Below are 20428 nucleotides of genomic sequence, written 5' to 3' on the forward strand. Positions count from 1 at the left end.
AGTTAAAACTTTTTGTTGCCTATTAACTTCATCATTTTAAGTCATTTTTGAGTAATGCTTATCGATCATATTTAAATTTTTCCAGTTAGAAAGTCAATTGTTTGTTAACAGTAAATCATTTAGCAAATTTTGGTTTTATAAACCACTCACTCCTCAGAAGATAATTTCATTACAACAATTTGAAATATTTATACTTTATTTATATTCATGTTATATTTGTATATGATGGCAATGATGTTGAATTTAAGCATGATAAATCTTGGATTTCAACTTCATAGTTAATACCCAAGGAAGTCTACAAAGCTCAAGAAAATCTGTCAATCCCACATAGCCTCAGGTTTCTAATCTGTTAAAAAGGAGGTAATATTCCTTACCTTTCCTATTTTACAAAGTTGTTGTGAAGATAAAATGAGAATTAATATAGAAAGCCTTTATAATTCATAAAGCATTGTACTATTCCATTTTCAAATCACTTTAACAGTTCTAGAAAAGAAAGTTTCTACCATGAAACCAATTTTAATTACAGTGATAGTTGAATATATCAATCTTGACCTTTAATCTTTTAACAAAAGATTAAAAAGCCATTTCAGAGTCGAGAGAACATGCCTTGACCTCTAAAGACAATAAATAAGATGATATAATTGTTCTTTTTCTTCCTGCCTTATTAGCATATAATGGAATGACAGGTTGATATTTACATTAAGAGAGAGTTCTAATTGTCCATATATATGATACTTTGTTTGGGACGTTCAATAGATGTGTATGTAACCAACATGTCCAAGGGAGCCTCTTTTGGTTCCATGTAAATCATAGAAAAGACTCAACACCTCTTCCCATTTTGCTACATTTCAAACTGAGGTTTACCTTTTTGGCATTATCAACTGCCCCTAAATGATCCCTGTGCTCCAGCCAGTCTTGATTACTTGTACTAGAAGTATCTGCACGTGGCATCGGTTTTACTGAAGATTTTGTAGGGGAAAGCATTGTTTAGCATCACACCCTCTAAAAGATGGTCACACAAAGCCTCTTTGTACCAGCTTGTTCTCCCCACTCTGTGCTTTTATTCTGCCAGTGATCCTCCACCTTCAGTCTTTCCAGGTCTGGGATCATTCTGTCTCCTCTAAATCTCTCAAAATCTCTCAATGTTTCAGTGAACACTTAAACCTGAGGGCAACTCTGCAAAACAAAGGGCCATCCTATGAGAAGGACTCTCCTTTAGAAGGCAATGAGGACTTATAATAGGGAAAATGTGTTCCCTTATAATAGAAAAAATGCATTCCCTTATAATAGGGAAAATGTGTTTTTTCTTTTCTATTACATTTTTCTTTTTCACAATATGTATTGCCTTTGAAAAAATATAATATTGATGCCTTCTTTGAGCATGGGAAGAGAACACAAGCACAACATTTACTGGACATCATTTGACCCTCTCCTCCCCACCCTCATCCTCTTTTCCCCCTGGCTTAGGTTAAAACTTTTCCCCAAAATCTCTTTTTTGATGCTAATTTTTGGATAGATGTGGCATAAGCCTCAGGGTGGCTCTTGAATACTTGGAGACTGTCTGCCTGTCCCTCATTCCAACAAGGCAGCATTAGCATCTTGGTGATTGGAGTTGTTTTCAGCCTGAGTTTTAGGCCACGGATTTATTGCACCGTCTCTGTCCCCAGGAGATAGGTGCCCTGTACCCTACAGGTTCTTCCTAGAAGGGTTGCTGTATCTTTGTTGGAGCTCCACTAAACTTGATATTTTTTCTCTCTGGGTGTGAAATATGACATCTCCCTTGCCCTTTCTGAATTCCTAATCCTAATTCCTGAGAAATAATGGAAGTTCCCTTCACTGCTGTAGTCTGTCACAAAATACCCATGCTTGATGTACTCAAAAGAAATAATATTCTCTGCCATACAGTATCTATGCATTTTTGTTTTCTTGAATCTACCCGACAAGAACAAAGGCCAGGTGAGTGCTTGTGTGGTCATATTTTTATCACATTTGTGACCATGCCACTTTCTATACTGGAAGCAAATTAATTGGTATACTCTCTAGCTCTCCAGGCTTAGTGTGGAGATCATTTTGCTCAAATAAAGGCAACTCCTGGGATTGTGTCTTTCAAGGATTCAAAGTTTGGTTAGGGGAGCTTACTCACAAATATATTTACTGTAACTCTCCAATTCCTCTCTGGTGCTCCAGATATTTTCTCATAGCAACCCATACACCTTCCTCTCTTTCTTCACTCAGTTGAACTCATTCACAGCAAAAGTCATGGCATGGGGGTGGGTCGTCTCTATACCCTCTGATGAAATCTAATTTACTCTGAATAGGCTTCATTGTAAATCACTCTCTCAGCAAGTTATTCCAACCAGGTTTGATTTTTCTATTTATGTTCCATAGCACTTTGTCGTATGACACATTGCAAAGAGATCTTTTCATCTTCCTGGTAGTATGTGATCAGAAATCTGACATGTAAATTGGCATGTAATGTGGAAGTTCTTCACACTGCCTGAACTTTTCACTCTTCAACCTTTGCCAGGCTTTGAGACCACATATAATTCCTAAGGCTGGGAAACTTTTCATTGTCGTTTATCACTTTTCTGCCCCAGAGATCAGTCACTCTGACATTTCAGCAGTCTGTCTAAAGGCAGTGCTGAAACCCCCTCTTCATCTTCTGAAAATATGTCTGGCTTCCAGTAGCACTGAATGGAGGGTTCCCATCTTTAGCTGAGAACCAACAATGGCTCACCCCACCATTTGATCTTAACAGGAGTTGCCATAGCCTCTTATCTGATTGTGAGGCAATAGTCCAGGACCCTCATGAACCAGTCTTAATTCCCAAGCACTATGTATCCTAACATTAGATAATCATAGGGAGGAGGTGTACACTATTAGTGACTCAGTCCCAGGGTCATTTAATAGATTATATATAGACAGTGTGTCTTAGTTCAGAGAATTGATTTTTCAAATATCCATAGTCTAAAGGTTTATAAGTTTAAAGAAAAAAATGGAGAATGTTTACCATCCCCATTTTTAATGGAAAAAATGAACTTTTTAATATTAAAAAAAAATTGGTTCTGTACCATTAAGTAAAAAAAGGCAGAAGAACATTTTTAAAAATTGAAAGAATCTAAGAGGAAAAAGAGAGGAAGGTGCAATGCTCAAGAAGAGAGATATCACTGAGGCTTTGAATTCGTCTAACTTAGGTTGTCACAAGGCCTCTTGTTAATGTGATTACAGTACTTTGCACTACAGTTGAAATTTCAATAACAAAATGATCTGTATTCTTAGAATAAAGACTATGCAGCAAAGAAATGAGCAGGAAAAACATTTTATAATCTATTCATGTCAATGTGTTTGATATGTGTATTTGAAATGTTCTAATCACATAGTGATGAAATAAAGGCCATTGTGTTCATTTCAAGTAAAAATACGGCACTATCAAGCCTTCTCCCTTAGACTCCCACTGTTAGAGCTATAATTTGAAAATATTTGTATTCATCCCTTTCATTCTCACTGCAGTGTTATCACCAGTTTCTCACCTCAATCCTGGACTATTATCATAGCTTCCAAGTTGGTTTCCCTGTCTAGATTCTCTCCTATCCTACATTATATCCCAAATTATTAATAATATATGAAGTAATGCCAGATTAATTCCCTTTCTCAAGACTTTTTAACAATGGCCCACATCCTGTATAACTGAACACTCCTAGCCATGAAATTGCAGTCTGTACGTATTTACCTATCCTTAAAGGAACGTTATCATTCAGCCAATTGTATTAGTTCATTTTCATGCTGCTGAAAAAGACATACACAAGACTGGGCAATTTACAAAGGAAACAGGTTTAATGTATAACTCACAGTACAACATGGCTGGGGAAGCCTCACAATCATGGCAGAAGGCGAGGAAGAGCAAGTCACATCTTATGTGGATGGTGGCAGGCAAAAAGAGAGCTCGTGCAGAGAAACTCCCATTTTTAAAACCATGAGATCTCATGAGATCCATTCATTATCAGGAGAACAGCACGGGAAAGACCCGGCCCCATGATGCAGTCATGTCCCACTGGATCCCTCCCACAACACATGGGAATTATGGGAACTACAAGATTAGATTTGTGGAGGGACACAGAGCCAAATCATATCACCAATCTTACCCTTCCTTGAACCTACATTATGCAATCTTACCTTGTTTGCTTTGCCTAAAATGTTCACTAACCTGCCCCTATCAGAATGCCTGGTATTATTTGTCAATTATCTACTAAAGAACCACCTTACCCATGCTCTGTCAAACTGTAACAGCAAGAAGTAATATCCCTTCCTTCCAGTAGTATTCAGTTATTTAATTCATTCAGTTTGCCTTTAATCACTTATGTATTTTTGAAACTCTGCTAGTTTAACGAATTTCCCACTATCAGCAGCAGCACACACCATAGTTATACTGGAAGAGGAATAGTTGGTTGATTTTATTCTTATACTTTAAAAAAAAGCTTGAATTTGAATCACTTTTAAATTCTAGCTACCTGGTAACGTAATCATTTTCATTGCATGAAGCTATGGGGATATAATATCTTTGTTGAGGTTAGGAGCATTTCCTCAGATGATATATAAGAATATCGCATTGAACATTTGGGCCAGTAATCTTCTGGATCAGTGAGCCTACTTTTAGGCAAATTTTCCATCGGTGTTAACTGATCATCATTTCCTGTCTTAAATATGACAGTCATGAGTATTATGGTAAAACATCATTTAGTGTTACGCATATTTCTATTTAGCAGAATTTATGAATTTTTCCTAAGGAATGAACTTAACTTTTTAAGTGATCCACAATAAACTGGAAGCATGTGATCTCACCAGTCCACTTTGGGATTAGTATTTTGGGTGTCAAATTCTGATGTGTGCCATCTTTTTCTTGAGATTGGTAAACTCTCAGAAGACTGAACAAATATTTACTTAAATATCTAATCTACAATAATGGAAAATTTAACAAATCGATTTAATCTTTGAAGAGACTGGTAGAAACTTATCCTAATTCACTAACATTTTATCTAGCATCTAGCTAATTTGCACACTATCCCTCTGTCCCTCTATCCAACTCCTCCCCATATGCATGAAACTACCCCCTTGAAACTATGATAAACCCAAATCATGGACGAATTCATAGGAGTGACATTAGTAATCCATTTGGAATCATGCAGCTAGTTAATCCTTCATATCTTTGTAATTTCAAAATTCCAACTCATTATTACTCTTCTTCCCCATTTCTGCATTATTCCTCTTGCCTCTTCATCACCCTCACTTTCCCGCCATTGTCATAATATATTCCTGTGAGTGATAGTCTCTTCCCTTATTGTTGTCCCAGAAGCTTCTATTCAATACACAAGCATTTATTGGGCACACTTTCCTCTTACCTATTTTAACTTTACTACTAACATGGCCCATTATACCTAGCAAAACCCATCTCCTGGCTTTATCTGAAAATTAGCATTTTTCATACATCCCTACACTTTCCTCAAAACCTTAATGACATCGCTTTTTCCCTAATTCCCACATATATTATCTACTTCCAACCTATTTTTTTCAGCCTCACTCATACCACTACCATATATATATGAAATGTATATTTATAGCTCATGCCCTACAAACTAGGTTTTTTGCCATTTCCCTATTATGGACACACCCTGTGCTTTTTTGACTCCTGGTTCTATTAAGTCGATTCTTCCTAGATTTCCCTTTTACCCCCTGAATACTTCCATCTTTTAATACTTGGGTTTTGAATTCGGAGAGTCAATAAACTAAGAAAATAAATGTGAATTTTGTAGGTGTTCTTACATACATTTTTTCCAAGTAGAGAGTTCACAGTTTTCATTACATCTTCAAAAGGGTTAAAGACTCCTCAAAAGTTAAAGACTACTACTCTTATTTTCTTCCACCTTTCTGAACTATACTTGTATTTTTGTTACAAACAGTCTTGTTTGGTGTATTAGTCCGTTCTCATGCTGCTGATAAAGACCTATCTGAGACTGGGTAATTTATAAAGAAAGAGAGGTTTAATGAACTCACAGTTCCACGTGTCTGGGGAGACCTCACAGTCATGGCAGAAGGCAAAAGGCACATCTTACATGGCAGCAGGCAAGACAGAATGAGAGCCAAGCAAAAGGGGAAACCCTTTATAAAGCCATCAGATCTCGTGAGACTTACTACTACAAGAATAGTGTTGGGGAAACCACCCCCATGATTCAGTTACCTCCCTCTGGCTCCCTCCCACAACATGTTAGAATTATGGGAGCTACAATTCAAGATGAGATTTGGCTGGGGACACAGACAAACCATAAAATCTGGGTAATTATGCATTTATTCATATATATGACTATATACCCTATCTCTCTTACTGGATTGTAATGTCTATTGAAGTATGAAAAATTTTTGTAATCATGATCTTTTGCACACAACTTTATAAATGACAGTCACCCAGTTACTATGTACTTAAAAAAGAAAAAAACTGATCTTTAAAAAATGTAATCAGGGCTGTGATCCTTTCATGAGATTGGAATTCCCTTCAATATATTTTTTAAATGAATATAATAAATGTTAATTTTTTGTATGCGTCTCAGAAGTTCTTATCAGTGAGATGGTAACTAAATGACCTGGTTATCCCATTGGACTAATTAATAAGCCTTAAAGAATTCATGAGTATTTGGAAGCCAGTGGGTTTCCAAGTAGGCTCTAACATGCATGCTAAGACTGGTGTCTTCCTTGTAGAAAAACTCAGTCTTTGTTTCTTGATTGTCCTATCATTCCATGTTTCTGCCTTTCCATTCCCCGGGCTCCACAAATTCAGCACAGGCCTAAGTCGGTTAGGCAGAAGATTCCTAAAGCCAAAAGAAATACCCCTTTTGTTACCTATATTACAAAGTGACACAAAGAAGAACCAAAATTCTGAAGGTCCAAAGCATTCTGGAATGTCAGTGTATACATTCCTGGGGAATCCAGTTTCACCCACATATTTCCTTGCTCCTTTCCAAAGTTCTTAAAAAACTGGCCAGAAATGAGAAGGCCGTTTCCTAAAAGCCTGGACTTCTAAGGAATCATCTGGAAATCTAGGACCACCATAAAATAACAGCTTCAATAACAGAAGCAGATCTCTGATTTTTTCTCCCCCAGAAAAAGAAGTGCTGGTTTATCCAACTGAAAGGTGCTTATTAACAAACTGAGAGCATGGACTTCTTCTTTAGTGTTGCTCAGCAATTATATATCTGGTAATTTACCTTTCATTTAAAATTATAATATCAAAAGTTACAGATCATCTTATTTTTATTTGCTAGACTGAAATCTTACCTCAAATTCTCCACACTCAAACTTTAAAGAAAATATAGGTATAATGGCAAATTAGGGTTTTGAGCAAATTCTTCCTATAAGTGAATTGTAGTCACATGAATCCTTTGACTTGTTTTCTGCTCTGTTTTCCCTTTGAAAACAAAGCACTTATTGATCATGTTTTAAGAGATGTTATACCAAAGTCCTTTATAGTTTCACAGTTTAATGTTTTGGCAAAATGTTTGTTTATTCATTACATTTACATTACTCTTTCTGTAATATATCTGTTTTCATTTGTGCAGTATCACTATTTTCAAGTATAGTGATAAACTGCATTAACATCCATTCTGGCAGAGAATGTTTTAGAAGCCAGTTTACTTAATTTTGTTGTCTAAAAAAAGTTAGCAGTAGGATAAATTGTATTATATCCTCCTATGAATTAATTTAATATCTATTTTAAGAATTTTTTAATGATTTCTTAACCTAACATATGCTTTTCAGTATTATATTTTATTAACTCCAGGGAAGAATTAGCAATGTGGGAAAATAATGTAAAATAAAATTAAAGCTATTAATTCCTAAGTTGTTTAGAAGAAAATTAGATTTAATGTTGATATAATTGATACTGAATATTCTGTGTATAAAGTGTTTTACCATAAAGAAATTGGCAACTTGGTAGAAAATTAAGACTTTGCAATGGATATTACTGCATTATTTTTCTTGGCGGGGGGGCAGTATGTTAAAATTTCAAATCTTTTTCGATTTCCATAGCCAAAGTATAAGACAGTTAACTATGTTTTAAAGCTCTAAATATTTTTATAACTGCTTATACTGAATTGTTGATGTAATCAGACTGTTAAAAATAATGAAATCAATTTTCTCTCTTAAATTGCATGGTGTGATTTTTTTTCTTTTGAATTTAGCTAATATTGTTAGTATAGCTCAGTGTCCAAATACAGGGTGTTCAGTACCTGTTTTTAATGGAACTTGCAATACTTCCAGGAGTTGAAAGATAGATAACTTTAAATATGAGGTTATTAAGAGTATATCACATTTATCAGTAACAGCTGGTATTTAATAATTTCTCATGCTATGCTGAGATTTCATGGAATAAAGCTGTTTCTGTGGTTGTCCCTTCTCTTTGTTGGCTCTGAATTATTTTCTCTTCTACATTCCATTTCTGCTGTCATTTCTAATATTTCTGCCTTACCACTATATCCTAAAATATAATGTAGGGATCAGCACTACTTCTTCATATTTGGTCGTACTAATCACCCCCTACTTCCATATTTTAATACGGGATTAATGGAGGAATGTATAGATTTAGTAACTTTTGGACATTAATGAAAGAATCTTGTTCATTTGCATTAAAATATTAATGCATATTAAACTCAAAATCTGCAGTATGATTTTCCTTTCATGACAGAATAGCACTAATATTAAATACTCTTTAGGTGGGAGACTATTTAGAAAGAGAATGGTTACTATCCCACATCCTGAACTATGTAAGTCAAGAATGTTTATTCATAAGGAGAAAAATCCACCGGGGTTCCTGCTCCTCAGGTCTCCATTCTGATAATTATGGAATGTTCAAAAAAGGTTTACTTTGTGAATGGGCTTATTATTAGTGTGCATATTTTTATTTTATTCTCTGGAGGGTGGGGAAGAAGTGGGGGGAAACACATTAAGCGATAGCTATTCATTAACAACCATTGAGGAAGAAGTTGAACTTTAAAGAATCTATCAGAAATTCTCTGGTCAGCCTTTTATTACTATCTTGTCTTGAGCCCTTTTTTTAATGACATCTATTATCAGATTGAAATGGCGATTGAGACGCTGCAAAAGTCTGACGGTCTGTCCACTCACAGAAGCTCTCTTCTCAACAGCCATGTAAGTTGCCTCTTCTTCATGTACACTAATCTCTTGCTTGTTCTGCATGTGTTGCTTGCCTCTAAATGCTTGTTTTATTTATTTACTTATTTATTTTGCTTCTTAACCTTCCTTTCTCAGCCCCTTATGATCTCTGTGTCATTTAATGGCTATTTTGTACAGTGAAATATCCAAAAACTAAGAGTTTCCAGTATAATGCCTTATTAGATTTCTGTACTCTTTGGGTACAGATACAATATTTTCAAGTTAGTAACAAGTTGCCGTGTGTTTGTAAAAAGTAATAATAGTGATTTTCAATATCTAAAATGTTCTGGTTTGATATTCATTTACTATGAAGCAAATACTTGTAATCTGCATCCCTGTCAAACAGCCATGTCTACTTGTGTGACCGGTAATATTCTTTAAGTAGAAAAAAGATTATTAATGTCAAATCCAATGACAAACTGTTTGAAAATTATTTGTTTGCCAGTTAGACTATGTAAAGTGGGCAGTAGACAGCCCTATAGTTGAACTCAGGTCCTAAGACCTAAAGAGAAGTGAAAGTGAACCAGAAGAAAAAGGGAGACTGTCTACAAGTCATAAATTGCTAATAATTGAGATAAAACAATTACCATTACTATTTCCTGAAGCTGTTCCCTGTTATCAGATGCAGATGACACTGGTAAGTGTAAGAAAGGTGATGATAGTTTTGTGAAATTATAAACATTTTTATCAACTGTTCACATTTGCGAAACCCATGAAAATGCTGAATAAAAATTTGTTTTGTTAAGATGATTTCTGAATATATGGAAAAAAGTAAATAGACCCATGATTTAAATTCGTTTTAGATTGATTTTCTGCTAACTTAACACTAGTGACATTTTAGTAAGAATTAGAATTTCTCCCCCAACTGACAATTTGTTCTTAAATTTAGGGATAAAGTATTATGCCTTCTTATTTCTTTTTCATATTTTGTAACTGAAAAGCTCGAAATTAGATCACCCAAATGAAACGATTTTTTTTCAGTGAACCTAAAACTTACTCGTAGAAAATGTTTTAACTGTGTTTTTTTAAATACTTGATTTTTGAAACATTTTCATTTTAAATCTTAAAATAGCACTAAATACCTCCTTATGTTCTTACACATTTGTTTTTAGATGGGGTATTTTATCTTGTTTGTTTTTTCAAAGGAAAGTATCATGGAAAACAAAACCAGGTTAGCCAACTTGGAGAATGCCTATAATTTTGGTGAAAAATCATACATATAAACTTAAAGATAATAACATATATTCTGGCCCTTCCTTTTGAAACAGTTTAAGAAATACAAGTTTTTTCATTTCTGAAAATTGGTATTTAGTATGTCACTCCTTTATATTTCATAAGTATATTCCTGCTATGTTGGTATGTATCTGTGATTGTATTATAAAGGTTGATTTCCTGTATACTACTAGGCTGTGTGTGTCAGGGGGGTGATGACCAACTTGTATTTATGCTTTGAAAATGGCAAGTGAAATTGTTCTTCCTTTTAGTCAGAAATGTGCAAGGACATAAGAAAAAAAAAAAAAAACCTGAAGTTTCTAGTTACCTGTTTCAGCTTTCAGACTTCCAAGTTGTGCTTTCGTATTCAACTTAGAGTTCATTTTTACTTGACATGTATAATTTAGTAAAATATGTTATGTTTAATTTTAAATTTAACTTCAGTTATTCATCTTAATATTTTTATGGACAATAATGGAAGTATAAGAACATGTTTTTTATACATTTTTAAGATGTATTTGTTGATTTGTTTGAAGCTTTTCAACTGTGTTAGAGATTTTTAAAAATTACTTTTCTCTATAGAATTCATGAAAGAATGTTTAAGGTTAATAAATGTGTGAATTAAGCTGCATAAACAATGACAAATGTTTATTACTCCATGGCTTCATTTTTTTTTATTACATAATATGTCTGATCTTCCATACTGTTAACAACTGCCGGAGACACTTCAGTATGTGGAAAGAGTGGGAGCAAATGTTGATAGTGCAGTGATAATCTTTCTCCAGCTATCCTGACTCATTTTTATTACACCTCTGAGGCACAGTGAAGTTCATTCAAAATTATATTTATAGTCAAATATTTAGAAATACAAATGATTCTACAGATGGTTTATAAACAGTGGAGAAAGGATCAGTGCTTCTGCTGACTAATCAGTGAGGTTAGTTTCTTCCTAAACGCAGAAGAAGATCCAGTTGTCTTTTTCCTCCTTGGAAATTTGAGGATGCTTTTAACGTTTCTGAGATTTATCAAAAACAGCTGGAATTTGCTAGTGCATGCATTCTGGTTGATAACTACTTGCTAAATATATTTTACATTCTGTGAACCTAACTGGTGATTTTATGTTGCGTAGAATTTTTTCATTGGAGAGATTGGGTTTTTTAAAAAAAGTGTTATTAATATTTTAAATGTCAGTAAACTATGCTACCTTTATTTCTCACTACATAGGGCATAATATAGAATTATTTGAGGTTTGTGGGATTCTGTAAGGTGAACATGAATTCCGCCTTATGATGATTAGTTCCCTGATTTATCACTATCTCCACAGGATCAATTTTATTATGTAAAAAAATTGGGAGAAATTATTGATAATTTGCATCCCATATTTTTCCTGTTTCTAAAGAGGGGTGTTAATCATGACTTTTGAGGTGAAAAGTCTATTCTCATTCTATTTTGGAATATGGGTAAGCAAAGATTTCCTATTTTCTCTTTCTATATTTGCTTATTCACAGTAATTTTAAAAACTCTTATTAGGACTAAATAAGATAAATAATCCCCTCTCAGCAGAATCCAACTTGATTGCTTTGCTTTATACCTTTCCACACATTAGAAAATGGGGTGGGGTATTGAATTCTTATCCCATTTTCAACATATTCTTAAGAGAATTAACATGGTGGTAGTTATTTTAGTACCAGCATCTGTAATAGGCAGTTAGCAAATCTTTATTGTAAATGATAGTTCCAAGAAAGTAAGGATTTTTGTATGTTTTGTTCACCAGTGCATCCCTAGTGCCTAGAATGGTACCTAGTACATCATAGATACTCACTAAATATTTGCTGAATGAATTAAAAAAAACAATAAAAGGGATCAGGCCTTATGTTACCTTCATTATTTTAGGAATTCTAGGATGCCGTTGCCAATCATGTGTACATTTATTTGGAGACTCATATTCATTGTATTGTTTCCTTTGTTTTCAAGTTTACTTCTAGTAGATGTATACGTGAACATTGTTGGTAAAGGGTGGTCTTGTTCTGGTATTCCATCTGAGTAAAGAATATATGGCCACTCTGTTATTTCTCTACAAGCAGCCTTCAGTTTAAGAGTAAATAACTCTTTTTTTCTCTAAACAATCTCATCTTTTAAAAAATTCTTGCCAAGAGTGACATTGTTTGTCTCCTGGTATTTTAGAATGGTTCTTTGTATTTGGCTTTACAGAATTCTATTAGTCTGATAATTTTTTATTTAAATATTTTTGTTTCTTATTTTTTTATATATGAAGATGCTATAGGTAAGTGATGTATAGTCTGCCTAAATCAAATTTGAATATCTAATTCTTTTCATTGCAGACTTAAGATTTTTTTATACTTTTTCTTGGTGTTAATTAATACAAATTAGTATTTAATGGTTGTGGTGTGTTCACTTGTTTACGAACTACTTATTTTACATTGTGAATTTGAATTCAGAAATGTTGTTAATTGTCCCCAATAATCGCATAAAATTTAAGGTTGTACATTTCTTTAAAATTCCATTTAAAGTTTATGAAAAGCTCTAGCCATCTATTTTATGTATTTCTCACAATCTGGCAAATAATTACTTCATGTTGTTTGCTAGTTTTAGCTACCAAAATACATTCAGCTCAAAGCAAAACCTTGGTTTTTTACTCACTTTTCGTTGACTTTGCTGTATTGTAAATATAAGTTATTACAGAAATAAGGCCTGTCAAAATGCGTGTCATTAGTAAACTGAAATAAAAATGAATCCTGATGGGTAATAATCCATCTGGGAAAAAATGACAAATGTTACATTTAGATGTTAATTGGGCAGTGCAATATTTGTTTATTTTTATTTGTCAATCAGGATTTCCCTTTGGGAAAAATAGGAACCATTCATCTTTAATCTATCTTGATTAATACAGATTAAATGCAGAGGTTGAAAGATGCAGTTATCTTGGTTTCCACCCTTAAATGAGTGTATGTTAGTTCATTAGTAGAATAATCAAGTTTTAAAGATAAAGGTTAAAAGTTGCTATGTTATTTTATGGGCTTTTGAAATAATTCCTTGTTATTTTACGGGTTTTTGAAGTCAGGAAACATTTTACAAGACATTTTATAAAAGAGCAAAACAAATAATAATTGTTTAGTCCTAAATTGCTGAATGTTAAGATTGGGGAATACTAATGTCCAAATACATTGTATTAAAGACAAAACCCAAGGAAGCAATATTTACCAGGCATTAACTTCCCTTGGGTAGCTCATGGAGCCTGTGCCTTTAGGTTGCACTTAAACTTACACAAAAACTTAACTGCCAAGTTTCTCTTACAATTAAAGTAATGCTTTCTAATACTATGTTTTAGACACAAATGTCTGATTTATAATTCCATCACTGTATCAAAACGTAAAAGTTAAATACTGGCATATAGGATGGAGATTATAATCCCCAGCCAAAGTCTTATCTGGTGGATCCTTTTAAATCAATTTCTGTTAATACAGTGAATTTCTAGGAGATATAGCCTGAGGTGGGGCAGTTGTTGGCAGTCTTCTTAGCTGGGACCTGCAGGGCTACAGCAAATCCATCTCCATCCTTTCAGGGCTTTTACCTCCACTTGACTTCCTTATGCTCTCTCAACCTGCTCTCCAGGCATCTGGCAAAGAATACAGTTCCTCTTTCTGCATACATCGGGTAGGGAACAAAACGTAGCTTTGCTAGTGTCAAAGTAATAGTCATCAAAATACCTGTTCTTATACCATTTTTCAAACTAACCAGTGATTTATATAAATATATATATGTATATGCATGTATACATGTAAACATTTTTGAACTAGTTTGGAAATGAAGAAGAATTTAAACAGAATTAAACAGAATTTCTTCAGTTTAAGAATGTAAACTATATAAGACGAACAATCAGTTTATAAAACAGTGCAGATTTTTTGACTTACCTAGCCATTTCAGAGGCCTGCCTAGCCAATCCAGTAAAAGGTTCACTTCCTGTAAATTATTCAATTGGGATATAAGTAATATCATTTAGGCTTCTAAGTAGTTTGTACCAACATTTGCTATAATTATCTCACTATTTCTATGAAAAGTTTTCTTTATTAAGAGTGGGCTGATTAACCCATATATATATATATGTATATAAATGTAAATATACCATTGGACTCAAAATATTTTATATTAAACTTTAATATTTGTACTTTTACTTTTATAAAACGTAATTTATTACAGTATCCTTCAAATATTCTATTATTGGATTTTGTTTTTCAAATTTTGTAGTACAATTTTTAATCTACAAGATAATTCCTATGATCATGAAAAATAAGTAAGCTCTCATGTTTACATATTTGTCTTTATTTTTAAGTAATTAAATGATGCACGAAGACTAGTATACAAGTAGGGCAGTTTTTAAAATGTTTTATTTGTTTCTGGTTAATTAAAATTATTTTTATTTGCTTTTATCAGACTAAAATTACATTAATCTGTTTTTATTATTTGTATACTTTTGGTTGTAAAGTTCATATTATAATATTGACTAATTCCATTTCTGAAAAAAAATGCCCTTTAAATTAAGAGTTTTCTATATAGTATGCCTTCTGTTCATTAGCAAAGGAAGTAATATTGATTTCTTCACTCAGAAGAAATCATACTATTATACCTTTGACAATATGCATTATTTTATGAGGATATGTAGATGTACATACAAACATATCTTTGGCGTTTTTAACTTACACATATTGTGTGTTCCATGCATTTTTAACTTACACATATTGTGTGTTCCATGCTTGTGGATGTGGAAACTTCATTAGTTTAGTTGAAAAATACTACTCTGTTTCAAAAAGTATTAACATTTTTTATGTCTGCCTTTCCAGAATGTTTTTCTTTCATGTCTTCTTTATAGTCCTTTATATCAAGAACCTATATGCCTTTCTTTAATATATTAAGACTGCCAATAGAAGGTGGTCAACCCTTGCTCTGTGTAGTATACGTACACAAAACAAGAACCAGCACTGTTGTACAGTACAGCTCACTAGGACTGCCATAACATCACTCAAGTGCTTCCCAATCTCAATCATTTTACCAAAGCATGTGGATGAAATATATGAATCAGGATTTTATTGCTGCATTTTATGTGTAGTCTCCCCCAACTATACTCAAAACTAATAAAGTCTTAAAACTAAAAATCAAAACAAAACACTAAAGATACATGCTGTCCCACTGTTGTAAGCAAAATACTAATTTGAACCTCAGTAACTTAATTTCCCAATCAGACTGCCTTATCTCTTTTACACTAAATGAATATGTGTAGTAAACCTATTCTGTGTGTCACTTAGAATACTCAGAAATCATGTTTAAGCGCCCCTGGACAACTTGTTTACTAACAATCAGGTTCCAGATGATTCATAACAAAATAGTTCTTCTGGCCTGTAATACTTTTATGTCATTGTAAAAACGAATGTTTATTTTGTGTAATCTTTTTAAACTTGTATAGGTCAGCCTTGTATATGTTAAGAGGTGTTATGTACATTTAAATGTGCATATTCATTCCTATATGTGCCCTGTGAAGGACTTCAAGTCTTTCTGATCAAAATTTGAATTTTATTTTTAAAAGTACTCTGGATTGTCTTGTAGATTTGGTGGCTATGTTTTGTAAGCCAACTATCAATATGGGTTTAATGACATACGTTTAATTACATAAACATCATGTAGGAATATTTGACATTAAAATGGTTTTTGGAAATTAGTTGTCATGACTAAAATCAGTAATTCTGAAAATATTTTTAATGAATTTTTAAATTAAAAGTCTGAAAATTCAGGTTCTAAGTTTGACTGCAAATCTTAAAATATGTAAGCAAAATGGAGAAATTTTTTATTTATTTAGATGTTCGTATTATCATTTTTAGCATTTCACTGGAAATTCCTAGAGGACAAGGATGAGATCACATTCATTTTTGCATCACTAGATGCCTGGCACATTACCTGGCTCATGGTTGGTGCTCAATAAATGAATTCTTTGGCTTCTAAAATTTATATTAACTTGAATTGTGTGTTAAATGTCAGCTCTTTATTACACCTGTCTTATATATGGCATGAAAATTTTTTTTTGAGGCAAGTAATGTGAAGTATTTACTGCTTTTGTGAAACATTGGTCTGGAGTAATCAGGATATGTGAATTGGAAACCAGCTCAGGCATGGAAACAATATGTGACTTTGAGAAAGTAATTTAAGTCTATTTCAGTTCTCCTTTTATAACTAAATAAATGAATAAAAAATTTAATTTTGCTAATGTTAAAATTCAGTAATACAGACTTGGATTCAATTTTCTAAAATTTTCTTGTACATCCAGTGCTTTAAAGATTTTTTTTGTAATGTACACAAGACAACATAAAACTTTAAAATGTGAACATAGACTGAAAAAGTATTGCGTTACCCACTACCATTGCAGTGTGCCTTCCAAAATTATGAATAAACACAGTTTTGAGGCAGAAAAATTCAAATGGTTATAATAAATGATTCATTTTCATTGCATGTAAACTCTTTGCCAATGTCTAGTTAGTTTATTTTCATTTGGGGACAAAATGACTGCATTTTGTCCTTTCTGCTTTCAGAATCTGTCCCAGTAGACCATATTGTTATTTTCTAGTGGTAATTTGAGATAAATTAAAATTCTATAAAAATGAATATAACTTTAATATAAACACTGATACCAGGCAGGCTGCTGTTCATGTGTTATAACAAGCCAACACTAAAGACATCTTATGTACCATGCTACCAGGCTTGGTAACATGTTTTGTTCCGTAGCAATTATATTTCTGATATTTGTGACCAGTTAATGGGATTATTTGAACTCCTTGAAGTGGTATCTATTTTCAAAATTGCAATCAATACAGAGAAAATTAGTATGTCTCTACGTGTGCTTGAATATTTGAAGAAATGGATATTGTCTGAGATCCTTAGTGATGTTCAGCTATTTACAGTGTTTCTGAGCATTTTCAAAGGTAGATTACCAGCTTCTGAATTACAGTAGTTTACTCTATCATAAGACTTGATGAAGAACTTCTGAGTATTTCTGTATGTTGCGTTTGCAGTGTCTTGTAGAAATTTTGGCAAATTATGTGATTTGTCTGTGTTTACTGTGTCTTATTTCCCTAGCTCCAATGGCTGTTGGACAATTACGAGACAGCAGAAGGAGTGAGCCTTCCCAGAAGCACTCTATACAACCACTACCTTCGACACTGTCAGGAACACAAACTGGACCCAGTCAATGCTGCCTCTTTTGGAAAATTAATAAGATCAATTTTTATGGGGCTACGAACCAGGAGATTGGGCACTAGGTTAGTATTGAAAAATAAGATCATAAACTAATCTCTGTTTTTCAAACTAGAGCAATTCAGTATATTGTTTAAACAAAAGTACTTGATTACAGACAATATGTAAGGAAATACGTAGAATGAGCTCAGTTTATAACATTCCCAGGAAAAGGAAAGGACATTATTCAGTGACTATTTCCAAGCCAGAATTATATGTTGTCTAAAACATTAACCGAGCAAAGCTTTGAGAAGAGCTGATTCTCAAACTACATAGAAATTGGTAGACCAACCTGTTAATGTAAGATTTGCATATGGTGCTTTAAGACACACACAAACACATACACACACACACACAAAAAAAATGTATTCTCTTATTAAAAGAAATCCTACTAATGATGATGCATTAAGTGACATAGTAAATGGAAAACTATGTATCTCTTAACTCTTGAAAACTTACATTTGTCTTTATAAATAATTGTTCAGTTAGAGTAAGAAGCTAAAGCAGAGTTTTTTCATTTGATTTCTGGAGACCAATTAAAAATCATTTGGTAAACTTGCAATATAGTGTTTAAATTCCTCAGTGATAAGATAGTTGTATTTTACCTCTCATTAGCCCCTACTATTTTTTCTGCTCTTAATGTGAAACCATATGTGTGTGGAAGGAAAAGCATAGTATAGTTCAATTGAATTGAAACAATGTGAAGAAGAAGTCTCTGGTTTTTCTTCCTTTGGAAATAAGAGTGTTTTCACCAACCGAAACATCATGAAAAGAATACTTAGAACTCTGGAGCTTCATTTTTGTCTTTCCATATTTCTATAAATTATCATAAGATAATTATTTTAAGTAGCTGGACAGAAGGCTATGGATGTTTTTAATTTCCTAAATCTTATAGAAATCATATAAAAAGTTAAAATAGAGATACTATACTATGCAACATTAGGTGATTTACCCTTCATTAGCTATAAAGCACAACTTCAGAGTATTTTAGCAAAGAGGTTTTTTTTGTTGGCTTTTTTTTTCTTTGTTTGTTTGTTTTTTTGAGATGGAGTCTCATTCTGTTGCCAGGCTGGAGTACAGTGGCATAATCTCTTCACTGCAACCTCCGCCTCGCAGGTTCAAGTGATTCTCCTGCCTCAGCCTCCCGAGTAGCTGAGACTACAGGTGTGCGCCACCACGTCCAGCTAATTATTGTATTTTTAGTAGAGATGGGGTTTCACCATATTAGCCCAGATGGTCTCCATCTCTTTGGTGATCCACCTGCCTTGGCCTCCCAAAGTGAAGAGTTTTTAATCTTAATAAAATAAGCACAGCCTTAGTAATTGACTTCATTAAAAATGTATACCAAAAAGAGGAGTGAGTGTTGTGGGGAGAAAAGATTGATCTTTTTGTCACCATCACAAGACTCATAGCTAGGACCCCTATAGCAAAAGATTAACAAGCGAAAAGCATACAGATTTGTTTAATATAAGTTTTACATGACTGAGTGCCTTCAGAAATGAAGGCCCAAAGAAACAGAGAGAACTGTATGTATTTTATGCAGTCTGATGAAGTGAATAGTTCTGGAGAAATTGGACAGAAAGGAGTATAATCTAATGGTTCTAGAGGTATGATCTAATGGTTCTAATCTGGGGGAAACTAAGCAAGGCCTGTTTTGTTTTGTTTTTGTTTTTGTTTTATTTTTTGAGAAGGAGTCTCGCTCTGTAGCCCAGGCTGGAGTGCAGTGGCCTGATCTCAGTTCATTGCAACCTCTGCCCCCTAGGTTCAAGTGATTCTCCCTGCCTCAGCCTCCCGAGTAACCCCGGTTACAGGCGCCCCCCCCCACCCACCCACCACGCCCAGATAATTTGTGTTTTTAGTAGAGATGGGGTTTCGCCATGTTGGCCAGGCTGGTCTCAAACTTCTGACCTCAGGTGATCCACCCGCCTCGGCCTCCCAACATCGTGGGATTATAGGCGTGAGCCACCGCATCCGGCCCAGCAAGACCTGTTTGTTCAGATTTTTCTGCATCCCTGTGTCTTCAAAAGTAAGAACGTTCTTTTCTGCAAGGTATAGGAGGACCCCTCTGGAATGAGGGTCCCATTACCTGTTTTCAGGAGAAAGTAAGCTAGGTTTTATGGCCTGCTTCAGAGGAGAAGGAGTGAGGGGAATTTTTTCTAGTTTCTGTGGCCTGCTTCTGTTGTTTCCTCAAATGCCAAGGTGCCATAGTTTGGGATAGCATGTCCTAAACCTCTTCACTGTCTCAGTTTTATGAGATTTACAAGGCCTGTATGTATTCAAAGCATGAATTATTGCTTTCCGGTTGCATTTTTTTTTTTTTTTTTTTTGAGACGGAGTCTCTCTCTGTCGCCCGGGCTGGAGTGCAGTGGCCGGATCTCAGCTCACTGCAAGCTCCGCCTCCCGGGTTCCCGCCATTCTCCTGCCTCAGCCTCCCGAGTAGCTGGGACTACAGGCGCCCGCCACCTCGCCCGGCTAATTTTTTTTTTATTTTTTAGTGGAGACGGGGTTTCACCGTGTTAGCCAGGATGGTCTCGATCTCCTGACCTCGTGATCCGCCCGTCTCGGCCTCCCAAAGTGCTGGGATTACAGGCTTGAGCCACCGCGCCCGGCCTTTCCGGTTGCATTTTAAGTGATTATACAGCTTTTAGATTGCTGAAGGTTTAGCTCTCTCATAAATATGTTTCCTTCTTTCTATACTTCAAAA

The 20428-nt window shown here is 34.2% G+C and overlaps 1 protein-coding gene across 3 annotated transcripts in view; it reads left to right on the forward strand.

Moving 5' to 3' along the window:
• RFX3 (regulatory factor X3) overlaps positions 1–20428 on the forward strand; it is a 311489-nt gene that overhangs the window by 213453 nt on the left and 77608 nt on the right. For all 3 annotated transcript variants that reach the window (XM_025360417.1, XM_025360416.1, XM_025360418.1), the window contains 2 exons: positions 9118–9192; positions 17569–17750. In XM_025360417.1, the coding sequence (XP_025216202.1) occupies positions 9118–9192; positions 17569–17750 (257 nt within the window). The remainder of the gene's footprint in view (positions 1–9117; positions 9193–17568; positions 17751–20428) is intronic.

This window comes from Theropithecus gelada, chromosome 15 (genome assembly GCF_003255815.1).
Source record: "Theropithecus gelada isolate Dixy chromosome 15, Tgel_1.0, whole genome shotgun sequence".
NCBI lineage: Eukaryota > Metazoa > Chordata > Mammalia > Primates > Cercopithecidae > Theropithecus > Theropithecus gelada.